The following is a 21,080-nucleotide window of genomic DNA, read 5'->3' as shown; positions in this document are numbered from 1 at the left end:
CATAAGGGCAGAGATTTTGTCTCTCTTGTTCATTCTGAATCCAGCACCTAGTGTAGTGCCGAGGATATACTAGATGCTCAATAAACATTCGTTCCGTGAATGAAAAAGAGATCCTCCAATCAAAGAGGCCACATATTGCCCACATGGCAGCCTGCCTCTTTTCTTGTCTTTATGTTTTTCTTAGCCAGATGGTACCCACCAAAGCTTGGCTCCCTCTGTAAAATGTTCCTTGGCCCCACGCATCAAAATTGTGCCTCAAGCGAGTTCACCAAGAAAAATTAGCCATCACTAGGATATCAAGAAAACTGGAGATGCAACATTTTTGTTCAAAACCCAGATGGAAACATGCATTAATTCCACCCAAGTCAACCTTGCAGGAAAGTTGATATTCCTGACACAAATTCATTTCAAGTACAGTATGTGTTATGTACTGGAGACCATGACACAATATACAAAGTTGTTAATTGCTCAATGTGTGATAAATTAATGAAATACAATGCATGTTGATGAAAAATACATACGTAATTAAAGTGTCTGTTGTGCTGACTTCTCAATGGCAGAAATGGACTTAATATTAATTACTATTATTATTTAATATTAGTTACTATCCTTGTTAATTTTTAGCTGCCATTCTGAATTTTATCAAGATATAAGAAATCTAATAGCTTTTCAATTTTGAGTAGGAACATAAACTATTTCTCCCTAACCACAAAATTAGAAATGAAGGTATCTCTCTTGTTTTATTTTTTCTTTCCTTTCCTAACCCTTAAACCTACCAAGATCTATTTGAGCCACAAAAATTTCCCAAGGGCCCTTCCTTGTACATTTGTCAATGTACTTCCATCTTTCCATCCTTATACAAATTCTTAAGCCCCAGATTTGGGCTGAGGACATTGTGGGGGTTTGTTTTGTTTTTTGTTTTTTTAAAGATTTTATTTATTTATTTGAGAGAGAGTGAGTGAGAGAAAGAGCACAAGCTGGGGGTGGGGGGCTGGGGAGGAGGCAGAGGGAGAAGCAGACTCTCTGCTGAGCAGAGAGCCCATTCAGGGCTGACTCTAGGACCCTGGGATCACGACCTAAGCAGAAAGCAGACGCTTAATGGACTGAGCCACCCAGGCGCCCCTGGGGTGAGTACTTTGGATAATATGGAATGACACCTGGAATAGGGTAAGATGAGTGAGCACTATTTTTTTTTTTTGCCTTAGGCTTTACTATGGCTCAGCACAGACCTGTTAATGATCCTCCCTTTATTGAAAATTCTGATAATTTGTTCATCACGAATTTTTGCATTAATTTTTAAAAAATACTGTCTTAAAATATCATTTCTCTTGATTACCGAGATTTTTGATGCTCTCTTAAATTTTGCACCCAAAGCAAATTCGGCACTTGTCTCAGCCCTTCCTGGCCCTGATGTGGAGGCTGTACCAGCATTGGCAAACACATGGAGAATTTGTCACTCTAGGGGAAAAAATGAGCTGCAGAGGATTATCTTTTTTTTTTTTTTTTTTAAGATTTACTTATTTATTTGGCCGGGGGGTGTGTGGGGGTGGAGGGGCAGAGGGAAAGAGAATCTCCAAGCAGACTCCCCGCTGAGTGCAGAACCCAATGTGCAGCTCTATCCCAGGACCCTGAGATCATGACCTGAGCCAAAATCAAGAGTTGGCCACTTAACCAACTGAGCCACCCAGGCACCCCGGATTATCTATTCTTTACATCTTAAAAATATACCTGACTTCTGCCTGTGGAACTGGAGCCAAAGAACTGGGTCGAAAGCCACTGATTGTCCAGATGAAAGCAATAGAAACTTCCACAGCCTCTTCAAACACACAGGATAATCAAACTTCCAAAAATGATGAGAAAAATGCAGAAAATATTACATATTTTAGGTTTACTCTCTGGCTTACATTAAGTAGCAAAGACCACAGAATAAAAACAACAAGCCATGTGATCCAGGGAATTTCTTTTAAATGCAGGAATCATTCCTTAAAACTAAAGCATAGGACAGCCATCAAAAGGAATGAGATCTTACCATTTGCAACGATGTGGATGGAACTGGAGGGTGTTAAGCTGAGCGAAATAAGTCAATCAGAGAAAGACATGTATCATATGACCTCACTGATATGAGGAATTCTTAATCTCAGGAAACAAACTGAGGATTGCTGGAGTGGTGGGGCGTGGGAGGGATGGGGTGGCTGGGTGATAGACATTGAGGAGGGTATGTGCTATGGTGAGCGCTGTGAATTGTGCAAGACTGTTGAATCACAGATCTGTACCTCTGAAACAAATAATGCAATATATGTTAAGAAAAAAGAAGAAGAAGATAGCAGGAGGGGAAGAATGAAGGGGAGTAAATCGGAGGGGGAGATGAACCATGAAAGACTATGGACTCTGAGAAACAAACTGAGGGTTCTAGAGGGGAGGAGCGTGGGGGGATGGGTTAGCCTGGTGATGGGTATTAAAGAGGGCACGTTCTGCACGGAGCACTGAGTGTTATGCACAAACAATGAATCATGGAACACTACATCAAAAACTAATGATGTAATGTATGGTGATTAACATAACAATAAAAAAATTTTTTAAAAAGAAACTAAAGCATAGGAGAAAATTAATCTATAAAAGGGCAAAAGCGCAGGTGTCCTGATTGGGGGAGGGGTGACACGGGATGCCCACACTTCTGCTTTCCTCTTCCCTCGGGCTATTTTCACAGCCTCTGGGCTAATCCAGTTGCCACCTTTTACAGCAGGGTCATACCTAGAGGGTCTGTGCATTGATCCAGGTTCTGCACGTAGGAAGAGGCAAAAGCAGAACTAGAATTTGGGATTTCACACTCTCAATGTCTTTTCTCTAGACCCTCTTCCTTTATACTGAATGAGTCCTGGGAGAAGTTATATTTGGGTTCAGCTTTCCTGGTCTCAGAATTGGTCCTCAACGTTATGGAAAAGATCGGTGGTTCGTTTTACTGGTTTTTGTTTTTTAAGATTTTATTTATTTATTTGACACACAGAGCGTGCGCACAAGCAGGGGGAGTGGCAGGCAGAGGGAGAGGGAGAAGCAGGCTCCCCGCTTAGCAGGGAGCCTGATGCGGGGTTTGATCCCAGGACGCTGGGATCATGACCTCAGCCAAAGGCAGCCGTTCAACCAACTGAGCCACACAGGCACCCCCAGTGGTTTGTTTTATATTTTACCTATTCTCAGGAAACACCATAACCTACTGATAATAAATCACAGCACCCTTGCATTTTCAGCCGGATCAGAGCCCCAGGTTAAAGCATGGTTCCCACCCTGGGCTATGATTCTAATAATCATCTGGGAAGACTTTAAATCCTGGATGTCAGATTCTCACCCCAGATATTTGGATTTGACTGGCCTGGCGTGGGGCTTGATATATTTTTAGTATTTTTTTAATGCCCCCAGGTATTCCAATATGCAGGCAAGATTGCGAACAACTGAGTTATAGCAATAAAACTAATTACATATGTGCAGGCCTCAGCCAGTAGGTGGATAATGCAGCCACAATTACTTACTCTAGCTGGGAAGGCCAGTGCTGTCCCACGCAGGGCCGGCAGGTTACCAGGCTCAGCGCTCATGGGAGCCTAGCTGACCCTTGCCCCCACTCACTGTCCCATTAGACCTATAGACATTTTTCATTGCCTTTTCCCTCTTCATTATTTTCTTAAATTTGTATCCATGTTAATTGTCCTGGGTAGAAGGGAGAGGCTCAGAAAATACAAGAAAACACACAGAAGACAATGAACATGACCCATAATCCTCAAAGATAACTTTTGTTTACATTTTTTTGTTTGCATTTGAGTCTTTTCTATTCAGGTGGATAGACATGAAATTATTTACAAATTAAAATTGCAGTTTACGTACTGGTATTTCTTTATTTTTTCAGTGGTATAGGCATAGGGGAAAATGCTCAAATAGAACAAAATTTTACACAGGTCAGTCTCCCTCCCACTCCTGACCCACCTCTCAGCTCCCCAGAGGCAACCAGTGTTACTAGCTTTTTGGCAGACTTCCAGAAATATCTATGTGTGTATATACAGAGATAGATATACATCTTTTAGTTACAAAACTGGTTGCCTACTGTATAACCTACTCTATAACTTGCTTTTCTTACTCATAATGTATCTCAGAGATGGGTCCATATCATCACTTTTTCTTTTAACATTAGAGTTTTCTATTGCAGATTCCCCACAATTTCTTACGCTGTTCATTATTGATGGGTATTTGCTTCCAGCGTTGTGCTACTTTTATAATAAATATTTATGTATTGAGTTATTTGCTCTTCCCATGATTTTTTTTCCATTTAGTAAATATGCTTCAAAAATTATGTGAGTAGCATCTTAGTCTTCCAATGTATGAATTTATAATAATCTGTTCGGATAATACTGAATTGTTAGACATTTATGTTTTTCCCAATTCTTTATCATTTATGAATAAGGCTGCAGTGAACAATCCTTGTATATAAATCGTTGTGTGTATCTTCGTATCCCTAGAATAGATTCGACAGAGTAGAATTATTGGTCCAAAGGACATGCACTTTTAGATATAGATACTGCTAAACTGTTCTCCAGAAAGTTAGTAGCAATTTATACTCCTACCAGCAACGCACGAAAAGTCTCATTCCTCTATCTTTGTAAAACCACAAATACTGATTTAAAAATTAGGGATTGGTTTGGGGTCAAAATACTTGAGATTTTTTCAAACTGTGGTCTTTCTTCATCATTATGAACTACGCTGAGGCTTTAATTATTTCAGAGATTTTTTTATAAACCTAAGCATCTATCTCCAAATCATCAAGAACACTCTTTTTACTGAATAATAAACCATACAGATACAGCTAAGCTTTTAAAAGTTCAAAGTCATTTTACTTTAGGGAGTTTCTAATAACAGCCATCATTCAGTGAAAAGTCTACTCAGTAGTACATCCAAAAGATTCCAGGCTTTCTTTTAACACAAATCCACAGACCCAGAGTTTGGATACCTCTTGAGTTTGTTCTATATGTGTTTCCAGAACTTCATACTGAGGAGGCTAAACACCATTTTAACTCTTTGCATCTAGGGGTATAGCTTGCCCTAAGCAAATGAGAATTATACTGGCTCAGGTTTCTTTTCATTCACAGGGAATCCAAGGGAAGAATCCAACTTCATGAGGACTAGGCTCCCATCAACCGACATTTTGCGGGATCAGGGAAAGGATGTTACTAGTCACTCAGGCGAAAAAAATTGCTCCCTGGATAATAGGAAGTCCTATTTAGTATCTACCTCGTCAAGCCATAGGTTACATGCTGCTCTTTTGCTACAGTACTTACAGGGAAAATCTCCAAATATGGTACATTTCAATTGATTTTAAAAACCAAGAGCCAGATTAAGTAAGGGTAAAGCAATTTCACGGAAACACTTTCAGACCATTCATGCTGAAATCTCTTTAAAGTCATCACCCACCACGTCTCTTGGACTCTGTGTCCTGCCGAGTGATTAATATCTGAAGGTCTGGAATCACTCAAATGCACCTAACTTATAGTTAGGATTTACCTAAAGCACATGCCTTGCAAGATGTTTCTCACTGGGCCTGCCCGGAGAACTTGGAAGCATGTGGTGGAATGTCAATGAGATGGCAGATTGCTCAGATGCCTGTTGTTGGCCCTGAACTGCCACCTGAGCCCTGTCCTTGTGCCACAGGTATTTTTTTTTTTTTTTTTTTTTGGTGTACATCTTTCCATGGGGACGGATGCAAGGCTGCCAATTTCATGAACTACAGTTCCGGGACTATATATTCTAAACTTCTTCAAGGCAGGACTAGAAAAAGAAAGGTTATCTGAGGATTGCAGAACCCTTCTCTTCGCCTCTCCGTGGGGAATAATACACTGATGCCAGTGGGGGATTAGTGCCCTGAGTTATATGGAAGGTGGAACATTGGTAAGATGGCAGGAAAATAATTTGCATCTCCTCGATGCACCACATTCACATGCTTTGAATTTTATTTGTTCTCAGGCCACCTTTGTCAACTTAGTAAAGCAAACGTGTCTTACAGAAGACTGGGTCAGTAAATGACTTCTTTACTCTTTGACCTAACTGTGGGGACTACGCCTAGCACGTGTGAGGATTGGGTTGGCAGGCACAGTATTAAGGTAATAGGACAAGGGTTGGGTGGGAAGAGGGGAGGGTCACGCTAGTTGGCCCCCTAAGGCCTGACAAGATAGACTCTACCATAGGTCCCATCCCAGGCAGTTTAGTATTACGCAGCGTCCAGGGATTACAGTTACATAAGCTCACAGTTCAAATAACTCCATTCACTCATCTTGTCATATTCATCCAATTCCCAGTTTGCAGCAAGGCAGGACAGAGGAAGAGGAAGGAGTCTGTGATGGGAAGAACTAGAGTCAGGTTGAGGAAAGCTGGCCACAAGGCAAGAAGATGGGGCCCTGGCTCTATTCCTGCGATGGGCCAAATGCCCTGGGGAATTGGGTTCAAGGGAGGTTAGCAGAACAGAACTCAGGGTCAGGGACCAAATCGGCCTCCAATCAGCACATGGCCTCAAAGGGAGATTTGTCACAGAGTGACCTGATGCTGAGCTCCAGAAAGTCAGGCTGGACAGCAAGTCCTGGATTATTCCTAAAAGCCGGAGATGGGCTCTTCTGAGCTGGACACCAAATGGTCCCAAGTGCTATTTGGAGGAAGTGGGCAAAAGCATCCTGTGCTTGACAAATCTTTTCTTCTCCTTCTGAGCAGGCTCTGCCTAACAATTTCCAGTTCTGGATTTAGTTAAAACCGGTTTCCAACAGCTTGATTTCTTTGAAGTTAATCATTCATCATTTTTGTGGTCTATTCCTCAAATAAAGGCTTTTCTGGGCTTAAAAAGTAATAATCCAAATGGATGTATTATTCCAAAGCTTTACGCCCAGGCAAGTTGTTTTAGAAAATAACCATGAAATTTCAAAATTATTCATATTTTTTCCAGGAGTATATAATATACATCCCCAGATAAGCATTTCTGGAACCCTCCATATTGTGTTCTATATGGTAATTGTTGGAAATTTTGTTAAATTTTTTTGTGTGTGTGATAAACAGAGCAAGACCAAAGCAAGAAAGGAACCCATTATGACATCTGAGGGAACTCGACTGCAAAGAAAGGACAGGGACAGGGAATTGTCATCTTGGGCTGTCAGTAGGACCATTTAGACCACCTCCAAAGCAGAACCCATGCTTTTATCATATTTCATAACATGATTTTTTTTACTAGGAAAGAGCTCATGCTTACTATTGAAATTTGGGAAATACAGAAAGTATAAAGGAGGAAAGTAAAATCATTCTGAAGCCCAGCATGGCAAATATTTTGCTATATCATTTGTATATTTTCTATGCAAACATAAATATGAATTTTTTAATATAGTTAGAATTAGGTAGTCCATCCCATTTTGAATTACTGCTCTTTTTACTTAGTAATCTACTACTTTTTTTCATCCTAACATATTTTATAACATGGTGTTATTTCATCGTATGAGCATTTAATAATTTATATTCACCTTTCTCCTACTGGTACGCGTTTAAATGTTGACGTTTTCCCTCCACTATCATAAATAGCACTCTCACAAACATCCTTGTCTTAAATCTTTATGAGGATCCCCATATTGCCATCCCAGTCAGAAATTTAATGTCTGGGACAGAGGATTCAAGTCCTATTATAGATTATTTTTATGGACATATTTCAAAACTAGAAAACTACCAAAACATAGGGAAGAGATAATCCTATTTCTTCATCTTAAACAAACTCCCTAATTCTTACCACCTGCCTGACCCTGCTCTGTTAGTCTTCATGTCTCATTCTTCCCACCTGGCCACTACTGATCACATGCTGTTTATTCTGGAAGGAATGCTCCCTGACTGCACAGGGCAAACTGAGCAAAGAGAGCCAAGGCCCAGGTCTGGAACCACTGGAGGGCACTGAGTATGCACCGCAGAAGCTGTTCCAGCTTAGGACTGACTGAGAAGGCCCAGCTGTATAGATCACAGACAGCATCCAAGGGACCCAGCAGGATCTGTGGCCATTCTGGGCTACAAAAGAAAGTTCTAGCAAAGTGAAGGAGCCCCCTGTGTGGAATCCAGACTAAGTGCTACTGAGGGATTAAGTAGGCAAGGTTTACACATAAGATCCGTCCATAGGTTAGCGGATGCTCTAGTTCAGACGTAAGAATCTGGTCTGCAAGATCAGGAAATAGCAGGAGTTAGACAAGGAAGCAAGGAAACAGATCCCAGCCTGGAGGAAGAAGGTCCAGGGCTGGGACCATACGTGTAGAGTGAGAAAAAGTTCCAACTTGGGGTTCAAATAAATGAATAAACAATCCGGAGCACAAATCCCATTTAGGGGAGAGTGTGTCCGTTAAATTGGGCAAGGATATGCTGCAGTAACAAACATGCCTTAAATCCAAAGGGTTTAAAACAGAATCATATTGCATCCTTATGCTACATGTCCACTGCACATCAGCAGGAAGGCTTCAATCTACATCGTCCTCACTCTGGAACCCCAGGTTAGTGATCTGGATCATCCATAGCTGTGGCAGTGGGGAAAGAGGACGGATAGTCCAGCATGGGTCATTAAATGCTTCCACCCTCATTTCCTTGGCCAGAGGAAGTCACATGGGCATGTGCCTGGAGGCAGGGGTGCACTGGGAATTTTGGTGAGCACTGGCGGTGGCTGTCAGACAAAACCACAGATAAGTTCTAAAGAGAAGACACTACGAAGGGAGGAAAAATTCAAGACATTTAACTACCACTTACCTGGAGTCCTGACTTCTCCTTATCTGTAACCTACAGTGGCACTTAGGTTTAATCCACCTGACCTTGAGAAGGAGCAGCAGATACGTGGCAGGCACAGATTCTGGGGGATGGTGGTTAAGAGAAACCCCACAACAGCTGCACCTTGAGCTCATGGAAGAGAACGGATCCCGGTATGTCCAGGCGATCAGGGTTGCTATCCTTCCTGTTCATCAAATTTGTACTTTTAGATAGTCAGTAGCAAACTGATACCCGTCTCCCCACCCCCAGCAGCGTGGTATGATTTGGCCTCTCCTGGGGGGGAAACAAAGGCATCTGTGCTCATTCGGATAGGCCGTAGTAAATGCCAAACAGCTGAATGACATTGTGAGCCATGTTTATCTCAGAGACATTTGGGAACACTGATTTAAGGTAAACGAAACTCAAGCCCGGCATCTCACTCTGCTGAAGATGACAAAATGATGGAGGGGCTTCCTAGACTCTTTCCAAACCTTCAGTCGTTTGAGAACACCTGCTGTGCTGTTGGAGTTGTGCAGGGTGCAACTCCTGACCTTCAGCAATTACACCAGCAAGATGACAGGAGAAAGTTGGTGCTCACTTGCTATTCATTTCAAACAGTTCAAATGTTGGAGGAGCTTATGAAAAATGCTAATTTCACATTCAAGTTAACAAGAAAGAAGCTTGTGGGTTTTTTCTTCATAATAAGCTTTTCTAAAGGAAAAGATTTCTAACTTAAATGTAGTTCACCCAATCTAAAGTAGGGGGGAGAGGAATAATCAAGTACATTCTGTGGAAATCATTTATTTATAAATGGGTAGCACCATGCAAATTTCATGTCAATGAAAACAGAAAGTGTGAGAGATAAACATTCTCCAGCATGGGATATAATTTTGCTAGTTAACAGTACACAGTCTTCAAGTGACACTTTCTAATTGATTTGTGAAAGGTCAAGGTTATCAAAACCAGCTTCATAGTCAACACCATGCTTAATTCCTGTACAGATTCTGGTGAAGTGCATGACCTGAATAAGCATGTGGCTCAATTTCTGTCTGCATTTAAATAGCTGTGTGCCAAGTAATAAGTGCTTGCACATTTTCACAGTGTGTGACAATAAAGATCTGTAGGATATCACCTAGATGCCTTGCAATGTTTCATTTCCTTCGCAAAAATTAAAAGTTCAACTACAACTACATTATAAATTATTGCCTTTTTAAAAAGTACATATATGATAAATAGTTTGACATTTATAGAAAATTTAAAATGTTAAAAAAATGTCATCCCAGGAAAACTTTTGTGATTTATTTCTTGCAAATCTTTGGAAGTCTTTGAAATAGAAGGAAAAAAAAAAAGCCCTCAGAGTCAGTGTTCTATTGTTAGTGGTCAATTCAATTAAATTCACCAAAAGTAGGAAGTCTTATAATTGACTTCGGTGATTTATCCAAACTTCATGTGATAAATATCATTCATACTAGAAAAAATAACCTCTCTTGTCATTTAAGAAGGTTCATGCAGGGGTTGAAAATGATGATGTAGCCATCTCATAATGACGGTTGCAAAACTGAAGACCATAAGTCTTGTCCTATGTACAGACATGTCCTTATGCTCGAATCATTGAGAATGTAATTGTGGCAGAAACTGACATTTCACATGCCTTGGTACTTAAATAGCTCAGTGCTTTGGAGGAAAAAAATACAACTTAAAACAATGAAAATTTTTCTAGCCATGACCTTCACATTGGCACACTTGTTAAGACTAATGCAATAAGGCTTTCTTTTAAAATGTTATTATTTAATGGAGATGATCCTTGTTTCTCAAATTTTGAGCTGAGCTCTTAAATTTCTTCCAGCTTTGGTGCTTTTAGAAGGTGGCTATTTTAATTTTGATCTTCAAGTTGCTGAATGTGGCCCCTCCTTCCATTTTCTCATCTTGCAAACTGCACTTTTTTTGGTAGAGATTTCTTTTTCTTTCTTAATTAATTGCCTAGCATTGATGATAGTGTGACAAAATGGGCATCCTCTTATCTTATAAATTGACATCACTTTTCTGGAGAGCAGTTTGGTGACAGTAAATACATATGTACATATATACATACATGAAAAATATGCATATCTTTTAACCTCATAATGACATTTCTAGAAATCAATGCATGAGTCAAATGTTAGGGAACTGGCTAAATTACATTATATCCATATGTCAGAATATGAAGTAACAATGAATAATCATGCTATATAAAATATACCTAATAATAGTAGAAAATGAAATGTCAAATAAAATACTTCGTTAAATTTAAAAAAGCAAGTTATCAAACAATGTGAACAGAATGATCCCAATCACATTTTTCAGCATATTATACATACATAATGGGAACTGTGTATGTGTACGTGTGTGTGTTTGGAAGGCTGTGTACCAAAATATCAATAGCTGTATCTCCCTGAAGGGGAGCTGTGGGTGATTTTTACTTTATACTTTCTGTTCTTCTGTATCTTTAAAGTTTCAAAGTGAACCTATTTTGAAATTAAAAAAAATAGATGTATTTAAAGATACGTTTAGGGGCACCTGGGTGGCTCAGTTGGTTGAGCGACTGACTCTTGATTTCTGCTCAGGTCATGATCTCAGGGTCCTGAGAATAAGACCAGCCTGCGGCTCTGCCCTCAGCGGGGTGTCTCCTTGGGATTCTCTCCCTCTGCCCCTCCCCCTTCTGCTCACTTGTGTGCTTGTGCACTCTAAGTTTAAAAAAAATACGTTTATTAGATGCACAACAACGTGAATGGACTTTACACTTACAAATGTTTAAAATGGCAAGTTTTATGTTATGTATATTTTACACAATAAAAGGATACATTTATTAGAAAATCTAGGTGTCCTTGCATCTAGTGATGACTTTTTAGATACAACACCCTTAAAAGTATGATCCATAAAAGAGGAAGTTGGACTTAAAAACTTCTCTGTGAAAGCCTCTGTTAAAAGAATGAAAAGACAAGCCACATATGGAGAGAAAATATTTACAAAATGCATATCTGATGAAAGTCTCTGGTATCCAAAATACAGAAAGAACTCTTAAAACTTAACAAAAAGAAAACAGAGAGCACAACTTACAAATGGGCAAGAGATCTGAACAGACACCTCACCAAAGAAGATAGATAGATGGCAAGTAAGTGTATAAAAAGATGCTCGCTTTTCCGTCTGAGCTGCCGACATGCCATCCAGACTGAGGAAGACCCGGAAACTTCGGGGCCACGTGAGCCACGGCCACGGCCGCATCGGCAAGCACCGGAAGCACCCAGGAGGCCGGGGTAATGCTGGTGGCATGCATCACCACAGGATCAACTTCGACAAATATCACCCAGGATACTTTGGAAAAGTTGGTATGAGACATTACCACTTAAAGAGGAACCAGAGCTTCTGCCCAACTGTCAACCTTGATAAACTGTGGACCTTGGTCAGTGAGCAGACACGGGTAAATGCTGCCAAAAACAAGACTGGAGCTGCTCCTATCATTGATGTGGTGCGATCGGGCTACTACAAAGTTTTGGGAAAGGGAAAACTCCCAAAACAGCCTGTCATCGTGAAGGCCAAATTCTTCAGTAGAAGAGCAGAGGAGAAGATTAAGGGTGTCGGGGGCGCCTGCGTTCTAGTAGCTTGAAGCCACATTTGAGGGCGTTCATTAAATGCTAACAAGTGCTTTTCTCTTCTGGTCTGGGTGTAAATGCTTTAGCACCCCTACCTCCTTACCTGTACATCAGAAATCCACCTAACAGATTCTAGGAGTAAGGGTATGAGGGCCTGAGACCCTCTGCCAACTCCCCTCAGAAAGTGTGAAAGAGAGCACCAGCACTTAGAGGACTTGGCCCAATACCTAACTTGAACATTTTCATTTATAACATGAGAATGATAGCACATGTAGTTGAAAGGCCAGTTTGCATTGTATATTCTGAATTTACAGTGAGGGGGGAGAACACACTTTTTAACGGTAGTACAGGGCGCCTGGGTGGCTCAGTTGGTTAAGCGACTGCCTTCGGCTCAGGTCATGATCCTGGAGTCCCGGGATCGAGTCCCACATCGGGCTCCCTGCTCAGCAGGGAGTCTGCTTCTCCCCTCTGACCCTCTTCCCTCTTGTGCTCTCTCTCTCATTCTCTCTCTCTCAAATAAAATCTTTAAAAAAAAAAATAACTGTAGTACATGGTTCAAAGGGGAAAACTCGGTTTGTTACGTTTTGTTAAAGTAAGCTCTCCACCCAACATGGGGCTTGAACTCATGACCCTGAGATTAAGAGTTACTTGCTCTACCATCTGAGCCAGTCGGGCACCCCAAAAGGGAAGACTCAGTTTTGATGGGGCACATTCTAAAACGTGGACAGAATGATAGGATTAAAGTGAATTTGAAGGATTAAAAAAAAAAAAAAAAAAAAAAAGATGCTCAACATCACATGTCATTAGAGAATTATAGATTTAAAACAGCAAAGAGATACAACCACCTGTCCATGAGAATGACTAAAATCCAAAATACTGACAATATGAAATGCTCCACAAGGATGTGGAGCAACAATTCTCATTCATTTGCTGGTGGGAATGCAAAATGGCAGAGCCACTCTGGAAGACAGTTCAGCAGTTTCTTACAAAACTAAACATAATCTTAACATATGATCCAACAATTGCACTTCATTGGTATTCGCCCAAAGGAGTTGAAAACTTATACATTCAAACACCTGCACCCAGATGTTTATAGTGGCTTTCTTCAAAATTGCCAAAACTTGGAAGCAACCAAGAAGTCTTTCAGTGGGTGAATGGGTGAATAAACTGTGCTACATCAGACAATGGAAAGAAGTGAGCTATCAAATCACACAAAGACATGAAAGAAATTGAAATGCATATTGTTAAGTGAAAGAAGCCAATCTGAAAAGTCTACATACTTTCTGATTCCAACTCTGTGACATTCTGGAAAAGACAAAACTCTGGAGACAGTAAAAAGACCAGTGGTTGCCAGGTTTTCAGGAGAGGGAGAGAGGATGAATATTGGAGCACAGGGCAGTGAAATTATTCTGTTTTATACTGTAATGGTGGGAAAACGTCACCATGCAGTTGTCAAAACTCATAGAATATGTAACACAAAGAATGAGTCCTTATGAAAACTATGGACTTCAGTTAATAATAATGTACCAATATAGTCTCATAAAAATAAACAAAAATATTACATTAAAATATTATTTATCTGAAAAAATACACTTATTTACCAAAGTAAAGGTCAGTGTTCCCATCACAATTCTATTTTTAAAATATTCATTTCCAAAATTATCCCTGGTTATTTAATGTTGTATGGTAATTTATGGTGTCTGACAGCAACCCCTAGAAATTTTCAAGCAGACAATTTTCATATTATGGAACAGTGATTTGATCACTGATTCAGTAAGAGTCCCGAGCCTCCTTGTTTTTACATTTTGATTAAATAATTTCACTATCTTGCATAAATAATCCATGGGCAGTTTGGCAATCTAATTTCTCAAGATTCCAATAAATGTTGCAACTGAAGCTAGGGGCAAAACTCTCACATGCATAAACCTTAAGAGTTCTGTCATTTCTGATGTTAATACGGCATTAGAAAGAATAAATGCCAATAGTATTCATTTAACATAAATATATTTATTATTCTCTGTGAAGACACACAAAGATGTAATTTTTACAACATGGATGGGTCAGCTTGGAACCATATTGGGACTTCAGTGCTGGGACGGGGTTTGAGAAAGACTCTTCAACCCAATTTATAGAGACAAATAGTATGAATACCAGTGTGGCTAATTCAGTCTTGACTCAGATTTGTTTACGCCAAGGGATCTTCTCAGGTGGGTAGAAGACAACCAAAGGGGCCTCATGGCACCGCCATTATTCAAAGATACACGGGTCGTGAGGCTTCTGAGTTAATAGATCATTATCCATCAGCTGGAAATATGAGATTTGGAGCTACTTTTGAGGTGAGTAAACTAGACAGATATGGGCACTTTGGGACCATCCCAGCCATGTAGCATGGAATTGAGCCTAAAACCTGAGCCCTTCTGAAAACCTGCAGTGGAATCAGGTAACCAAAATAGAAAGCCAGTTCTTTCCTTTTTTTTTTTCTAAGATTATTTATTTGAAAGAGAGAGAGCAAGCATGCACAGGGGGAGGGGCAGAGGTAGAGATAGAGAATCTCAAGTAGAGCCCCATGTGGGGCTCGATCCCACAACCCTGAGATCATGACCTGAGCTGAAATCAAGAGTCGGATGCTTAACCAACTGAGCCACCCAGGAGCCCCAGAAAGCCAGTTCTTTCTGTGGAGCAAACACACTAGTGCAGAGTCCCACTACTAATAGGAATCGGATTGTAGTGAGTGCACGGCTGTGATCCATAATGACTTAGAAACTGCATGGGGCTTGGCTATCTGCGCCTTGACAACTCCAAGGAGCCAGGGAGTGACACTAATGTTAACTGTATTTTCCCCACATCTCTCTTTGTCATTAAAATACCAATCTAGTCCATACAGTAAAACACAGTAGTCAGGCTTGCATACTGTCATGAAAACAATGACTCCCATTAGACCTCAGGGTTCAGCCTTGCCCAGAGCTATGCATTTTGAAATGTCAGGTACTTTCATATAAGTTGGGAAGTCATCCAACTTGCTGTTTGATGTTGCAATTGGGTAGTTGATGTTATAGATCAGCAGATACTCAAATCCCTACCCTACAGGGAGTGCTGACATTGGCATGAAACAGCTTGTTAAATCTGGTGCCTTATATTGCACATTTGGCCTGCTAAACAAGTACTGTGCACAGGGAAGATGCATCACATCTTAATATTATAGAATAGTTGAGCCAAAAGACATGCAAAACATCTAAGCTTGCACCCTCGTTTCACGTGTATTCCCCTGAACACCGTAAAATCCTAGAAAGGAGGGACAATGTCTTATTTATTCCCACCTAATCAACAGCACCTGCTGCTTTATACTTGGCATGCAAAATAATTTATATTATTTATATGACAACCCCTCCAAGAAAGAAACATTCCTATTCACTGCAAGCATGTGTTTTACTCCCTGAGTTCCTCGTGCTAAGGCCAAGGGACCCAGGGGTGTGATGCTTACTAGGTCTAAGGGGTCAGTCTTGCTTACTACTGCCCTGCAAAGTAGAGAGGGGGAAAATGGCCATTTCCCCGATGGGTCCTTCATTGCCCCATAAGGTCAATATGAAGCTGGAGGTGCAGTGGGTTCAGTGCAAGGCTCTGCTTATCAGACTGGCCTTCACTGGTCCTCCACAGAGGCTGGGATTCAGGGGAAGGGCTGGAGCTCCTGATGTTAACGCCCCTTTAGGGACACTTTGTACCCATAGAAAGAATCACCGCCACTCCCCGCCCCCAAGATGTTTGCGAAGTGTTCTAGTAGTAGCCCAACATGTGCCTAAAAACAGCTTCCACCAGTCCCCTCTATTTCTAGCCTTACAATTTTTTTTTTTTTTTTTTTAATCAGGGGGCTTTTTGTCCCTCCTTGCACCTTGCCCTGGTTAGGACCATCCCAGTTCATCCAATAATGCTTTAGTAATTCCAAACCTCCAAGAGAAGAAGTCTGACTTTCATCCCCCCTTTTCCCTGGAGGGTTCTTGGTTTTAAGAAAACCTGCCTACCAGGGCACTTGGGTGGCACAGTTGGTTAGGCGTCCAACTCTTGGTTTCGGCTCAGGTCTGATCACGAGGTGATGAGATCAAGCCCCGCGTCAGGCTCTGCACTCAGCGTGGAGTCGGCTTGAGTCTCTTTCTCCCTCTCTCTCTGCCCCCACCTCAAATAAATAAATCTTTTATAATTTAAATTCAGTTAATTAATATATAGTGTGTTATTAGTTTTAGAGGTAGAGTTCAGTGATTCATCAGTCTTATATAACACCCAGTGCTCATTACATCCCGTGCCCTCCTTAATGTCCATCACCCAGCCACCCCATCCCTCCCACCCCCTCCACTCCAGCAACCCTCAGTTTTTTTCCTATGATTAAGAGTCTCTTATGGTTTGTCTCCCTCTCTGATTTCGTCTTGTTCACATAAATATATCTTTAAAAGAAAAGCTACTTACCACCTTTCAAGCTACTTGTGGTGGAAGCATTATTCACGCACAGTCCTCTGTCCCTTCCTTTGCTATGCATTGTCGGAGTATCCTCCCCCTCCCCAAGGAGGTAAAATGGGCCATAAATGATGCTCTGCATTGGGCCAAATGACCAGGCCTTTCCCCACGTGAGTTTTGTTTTTGAAGGAGCTGACAGAACGCTGTCTGACGGGGTGCTCTCAGCAGCAGGGTGAGTCTTTCCTTGAAAGTGTCCTCCTGACCTCTACTACACCTCCCTCTACCTTCTGAGCTGTCACCTGGGGGCTCTTGCTATGGCAGAACATTTCTGGATTATTCCTTCCTTCACGGTAGTGAATGGGCACGTACATTTACATAATTTCATTCCCGTGACTTTCCCTGTACAAATACAAAGCTGGTGAAATTTGTCTCATTTTACAACTTGGACAAATTCCTCCTAGAAAGAAAACAGCCTTGGCTGCAATCCTATGACAATGTGGTTGGGGTAAATGAGGAGAGTCTGAGGGTGGGGGCCAAGGCACAGAGGGGATGGCTAAACTGCGGAGTGGGAAGAAAGGAGAGAAATTTGGTTTTACTTCTGAGGTAGAGAGAGCAGACTGGGGAGTCCAAAGAGTGGAGGCAACCAGGTCAGAAAGTGGGCACTTCTGGAGGTGAAGGGACTAATGAGACAGCCAGCTCTCTGACTTCTGATGTTCACAAAATCACCTCCATGGTGACTTAAGGTCGCCACTGCACGAAGCAAACTGTAAGCTACTCTTTGAAAAATCTATGTCAACATACCCAAAACAAACAAGTATAAAGAATCATATTAAATACAGTGTCTGGTCACAACCCAGAATTAACAACTATCAACTTCTAGTCAGATTTGCTTCTGATCTTTTCACTTTTTGGTAAATATGTTTTTACAGATGGAGTGGAAGCTTAATGCTATTCTTTCCAGAACCCATTTTCCTCCCTCATCCGTGGCAACCACTAAGCCAAACTTGGTGTTGCTTCACCTTGTCCACATTTTTATACTTCTAATACAAATGTAGGATTTCAGTTCTGTGTTTTGATGTTGATGTAGTATTGCGCTGAATGTGTTGTTCTGCAAATTGTTTTTCTCTTTCAACTTTTTTTTGCCGCCTGTATAATATTTCAATGTATGATTAAACCTTGTTTTGTCTTGTCCTATAATGATAAGTAATGAGATTGTTTTAACATTTTTCTTTCACAGCTAATTCTGCAAGGAACATCCTTGGAGAGTTGACTTCGGGCAGACACCTTGAAGTGAAATTGCTAGGTTTGCGGGACATTGCTTCTTCAATTTTTTGTTAACAAGATTAAAATGGCAGCTTCCTAGCTTAAACCATTTGAGCGCCACCTCCCTGGACCCTCCACGGCATTTCTCTGCAGAATTTCTCCCATGGGTGCTGACAAAGAGTAGCAACTTAATAAATGTCTGTTGAGTGAATTAATTACAGAGGAAGAAATGAGGCCTTGAGAGATAAAGTGGCCATCACAGTCATATGTCTAGGGACAAGGCCATCTCTAGAACCCACATTTTCTGGCTCCAGAAAGGAAGGCCAGTTAGAAGGCCAGTTAGAAGTAAGGAGGCTCAAGTTCAACTCCAATCCCAATTGAAAACTGCAAGAGTGTCACTAGAAGACCAGTTGCCCCTCTTAAGTATTTGTTCCCATAAAATGTTTTGAGAGGTTACAAATTATGGACATTTCTGGTTAAACAATAAGAATGAGAATGAATAGGGGTGCCTGACCACCTCAGTCGGTAGAGCATGTGACTCTTGATCTCAGGGTTGTGAGTTCGAGCCCCACGTTGGGTGTAGAGATTACTAAAAAAGAAATAAATAAACTTTTTTTTTTAAGGGTACTTAAAAAAAGAATGAGAATGAATAAACTTTCTTCTTCAGGACAGACTTGCATGAGGTCCTTTCAGGCCAATATCTATCACCCCCATCTGAGCTAGTGGTGTATTTATTTCTCCTATATTTTAAAATGCAATCCTGGGTTTGAGAAATAAGTACATAGATAATGGAGGACGGAACAATTTGAGCTACAAAATAAGTAAAACTGTATTCATGAGTCTATGCTTATATAAATGATGCTTAAATAAATAAATAGGAGCTAACCAAATTTCCTACACAGGAGAATTCCAAGTGACTTATGTAGATGCTAACCCTTAAAGAAAGAATGTAATTCCCTACTCCTTTAGTGTGGGCTGTGCATCGTGATTTCCTTTAAAAAGTACAATATGGGGGGGGCGGAGCAAGATGGCGTTGGAGTAGGAGACCTGGATTTCGTCTGGTCTCAGGAATTCAACTGAATAGGGATCAAACCATTCTGAACACCTACGAACTCAACAGGAGACCGAAGATAAGAATAGTAACAACACTCTGAACAGAAAAGCGACCACTTTCTGGAAGGTAGGACGTGCGGAGAAGTGAATCCGAGGCGATATTCAGGAGGATAGACGGCGGGGGAGGGGGCCTCCGTCGGCCGCTTCTGGCAAGTGCTAGAGCCGCGGAGCACAAAATCGGAACTTTTAGAAGTCGGCTCCGCGGAGGGACGTCGCTCCAGTGGCTAAGCAGGGGTGGAACCCTCGCGGGACAGTGGGGTCTCAGGACCCTCGGGGTCACAGAAAGACCAGGGGTGCCTGAGTGCGGCAGAGCTCCCACGGATCGGAGCCGGGAAGCCGAACGCAGAGACGGAGCCGAGGCGCGGGCTCTCAGCTCGGGGTTGCCATAAACTGTGATCTGCGGCCCAGTCGAGCCACTGCTCCTCCAGCAGGGACCCAACAAGCGGCAGAGCCGGGGAGACTCCCCTTCCTCCCCCGGGAGGAGCGGCGCGAGAACGCACCGCAGGGATCTGCTGGGTTTGGAGACTCCACACAGGGTCGGGTGCCAGACATAGAAACGCTCGGTCACAGGCCGGGTGAGCACGGAGTGCGGCCGGAGACCGGGGACACGGGAGTGACTGCTTTTCTCTGGGGGCGCACTGAGGAGCGGGGCCCCGAGTTCTCGGCTCCTCCGGGCGGAGATTGGGAGGCCACCATTTTCACCCTGGTCCTCCAAAGCTGTACCGAGAGCTTGCAGGGAACAAAAGCTCCTGAGAGCAAACCGGAGCAGCTTGCTTAGCCCGGACTCACAAGGGCGGGGCAATTCCGCCCCCGGCAAAGACATTTGGGAACCACGGCAACAGGCCCCTCCCCCAGAAGATCAGCACAAACAGCCAGCAAGCCAAGACCAAGTTTACCCATCAAGGAGAACGGGAGAACTCCAGCGCTAGGGGAATAGTGCACATAGAATTCATGGCTTTTTTACCATAATTCATTAGTTTTTCAAAGTTAATTTTTTTAACTGTTTTTTTTTTGAATTTTTCTTTTTCCCTTTTTCAAACATCTTATAAATCCCTTTTTAAAAAAAAACATTTTTTATTTTTCATTTTTAGAGTCATATTTTTATCCCTTCATAGTAGTTACCCTTATTTTTGGCATATATATATATAAGTTGTTCTCTCTTTAAAATTTTGAGATACAATTTCTTCTAACAGATCAAAATATACCCTAAATCACTAGTGTATGGCTTTGTTCTAGTCTCCTGCCTGATCACATTCTCTCCCTTTTTTTTTCTTTTTTCTTTTTCTTTTTAAATCTTCTTCTTTCTTTTTAAAAACAACTTCTTATCTTATTAAGTCCTTTTATAAAATCTTTTATAATTTTCATTTTTACAGTCATCTGCCATCCCTTCATTGTATCAACCCTTATTTTGTACATATATAAGTCTTTCTTCCGTTAAAATTTTAGCAGGCACTTTCTTCTAACAGACCAAAATATGCCTAAAAGCTAGTGTGTGGCACTGATCTATGCACTAGCCTGATCATATTTGATATTCTGGGGTTTTTTTTGTTTTGTTCTGTTTTTCTTTGTTTTTATCTTTTCCTTTTTCCTTTTTTTTTTTCCTCTTCTTTCTTTCCCTTTCTTGTCCCCTGGTTTCAGTTCTTTTCTGATTTGTATAGAGTATATTTGCTGGAGACGTTGTTAACCTGTTAGCATTCTGTTCTCTCATTCATCTGTTCTCCTCTGGACAAAATGACAAGACGAAAAAAATCACCTCAGCAAAAAGAACAAGAGGTAGTACCGTCTGCCAGGGACCTACTCAATACGGGTATTAGTACGATGTCGGACCTAGAGTTCAGAATCATGACTTTA

At 41.4% G+C, this 21,080-nt stretch overlaps 1 protein-coding gene across 1 annotated transcript; it reads left to right on the top strand.

Annotated features, from left to right (window-relative positions):
- Nucleotides 1–11,957: 11,957 nt before the first annotated feature.
- On the top strand, nt 11,958–12,469 carry LOC118356193 (60S ribosomal protein L27a). The gene has a single exon (XM_035723606.1). The coding sequence runs from the start codon at nt 11,978–11,980 to the stop codon at nt 12,422–12,424; it is 447 nt and encodes a 148-aa protein (XP_035579499.1). The 5' UTR covers nt 11,958–11,977; the 3' UTR covers nt 12,425–12,469.
- The last annotated feature ends 8,611 nt before the right edge of the window (nt 12,470–21,080 follow it).

Source organism: Zalophus californianus, chromosome 13 (genome assembly GCF_009762305.2).
Source record: "Zalophus californianus isolate mZalCal1 chromosome 13, mZalCal1.pri.v2, whole genome shotgun sequence".
Classification (NCBI taxonomy): Eukaryota; Metazoa; Chordata; class Mammalia; order Carnivora; family Otariidae; genus Zalophus; species Zalophus californianus.
The sequence above is the reverse complement of the archived record's forward strand: the minus strand, read 5'-3'. Positions and strand labels throughout refer to the sequence as shown.

Excerpts from the sequence above, each read along its gene's own strand:
- LOC118356193 (XM_035723606.1), top strand. The coding sequence starts at position 11,978 with ATGCCATCCAGACTGAGGAAGACCCGGAAACTTCGGGGCCACGTGAGC.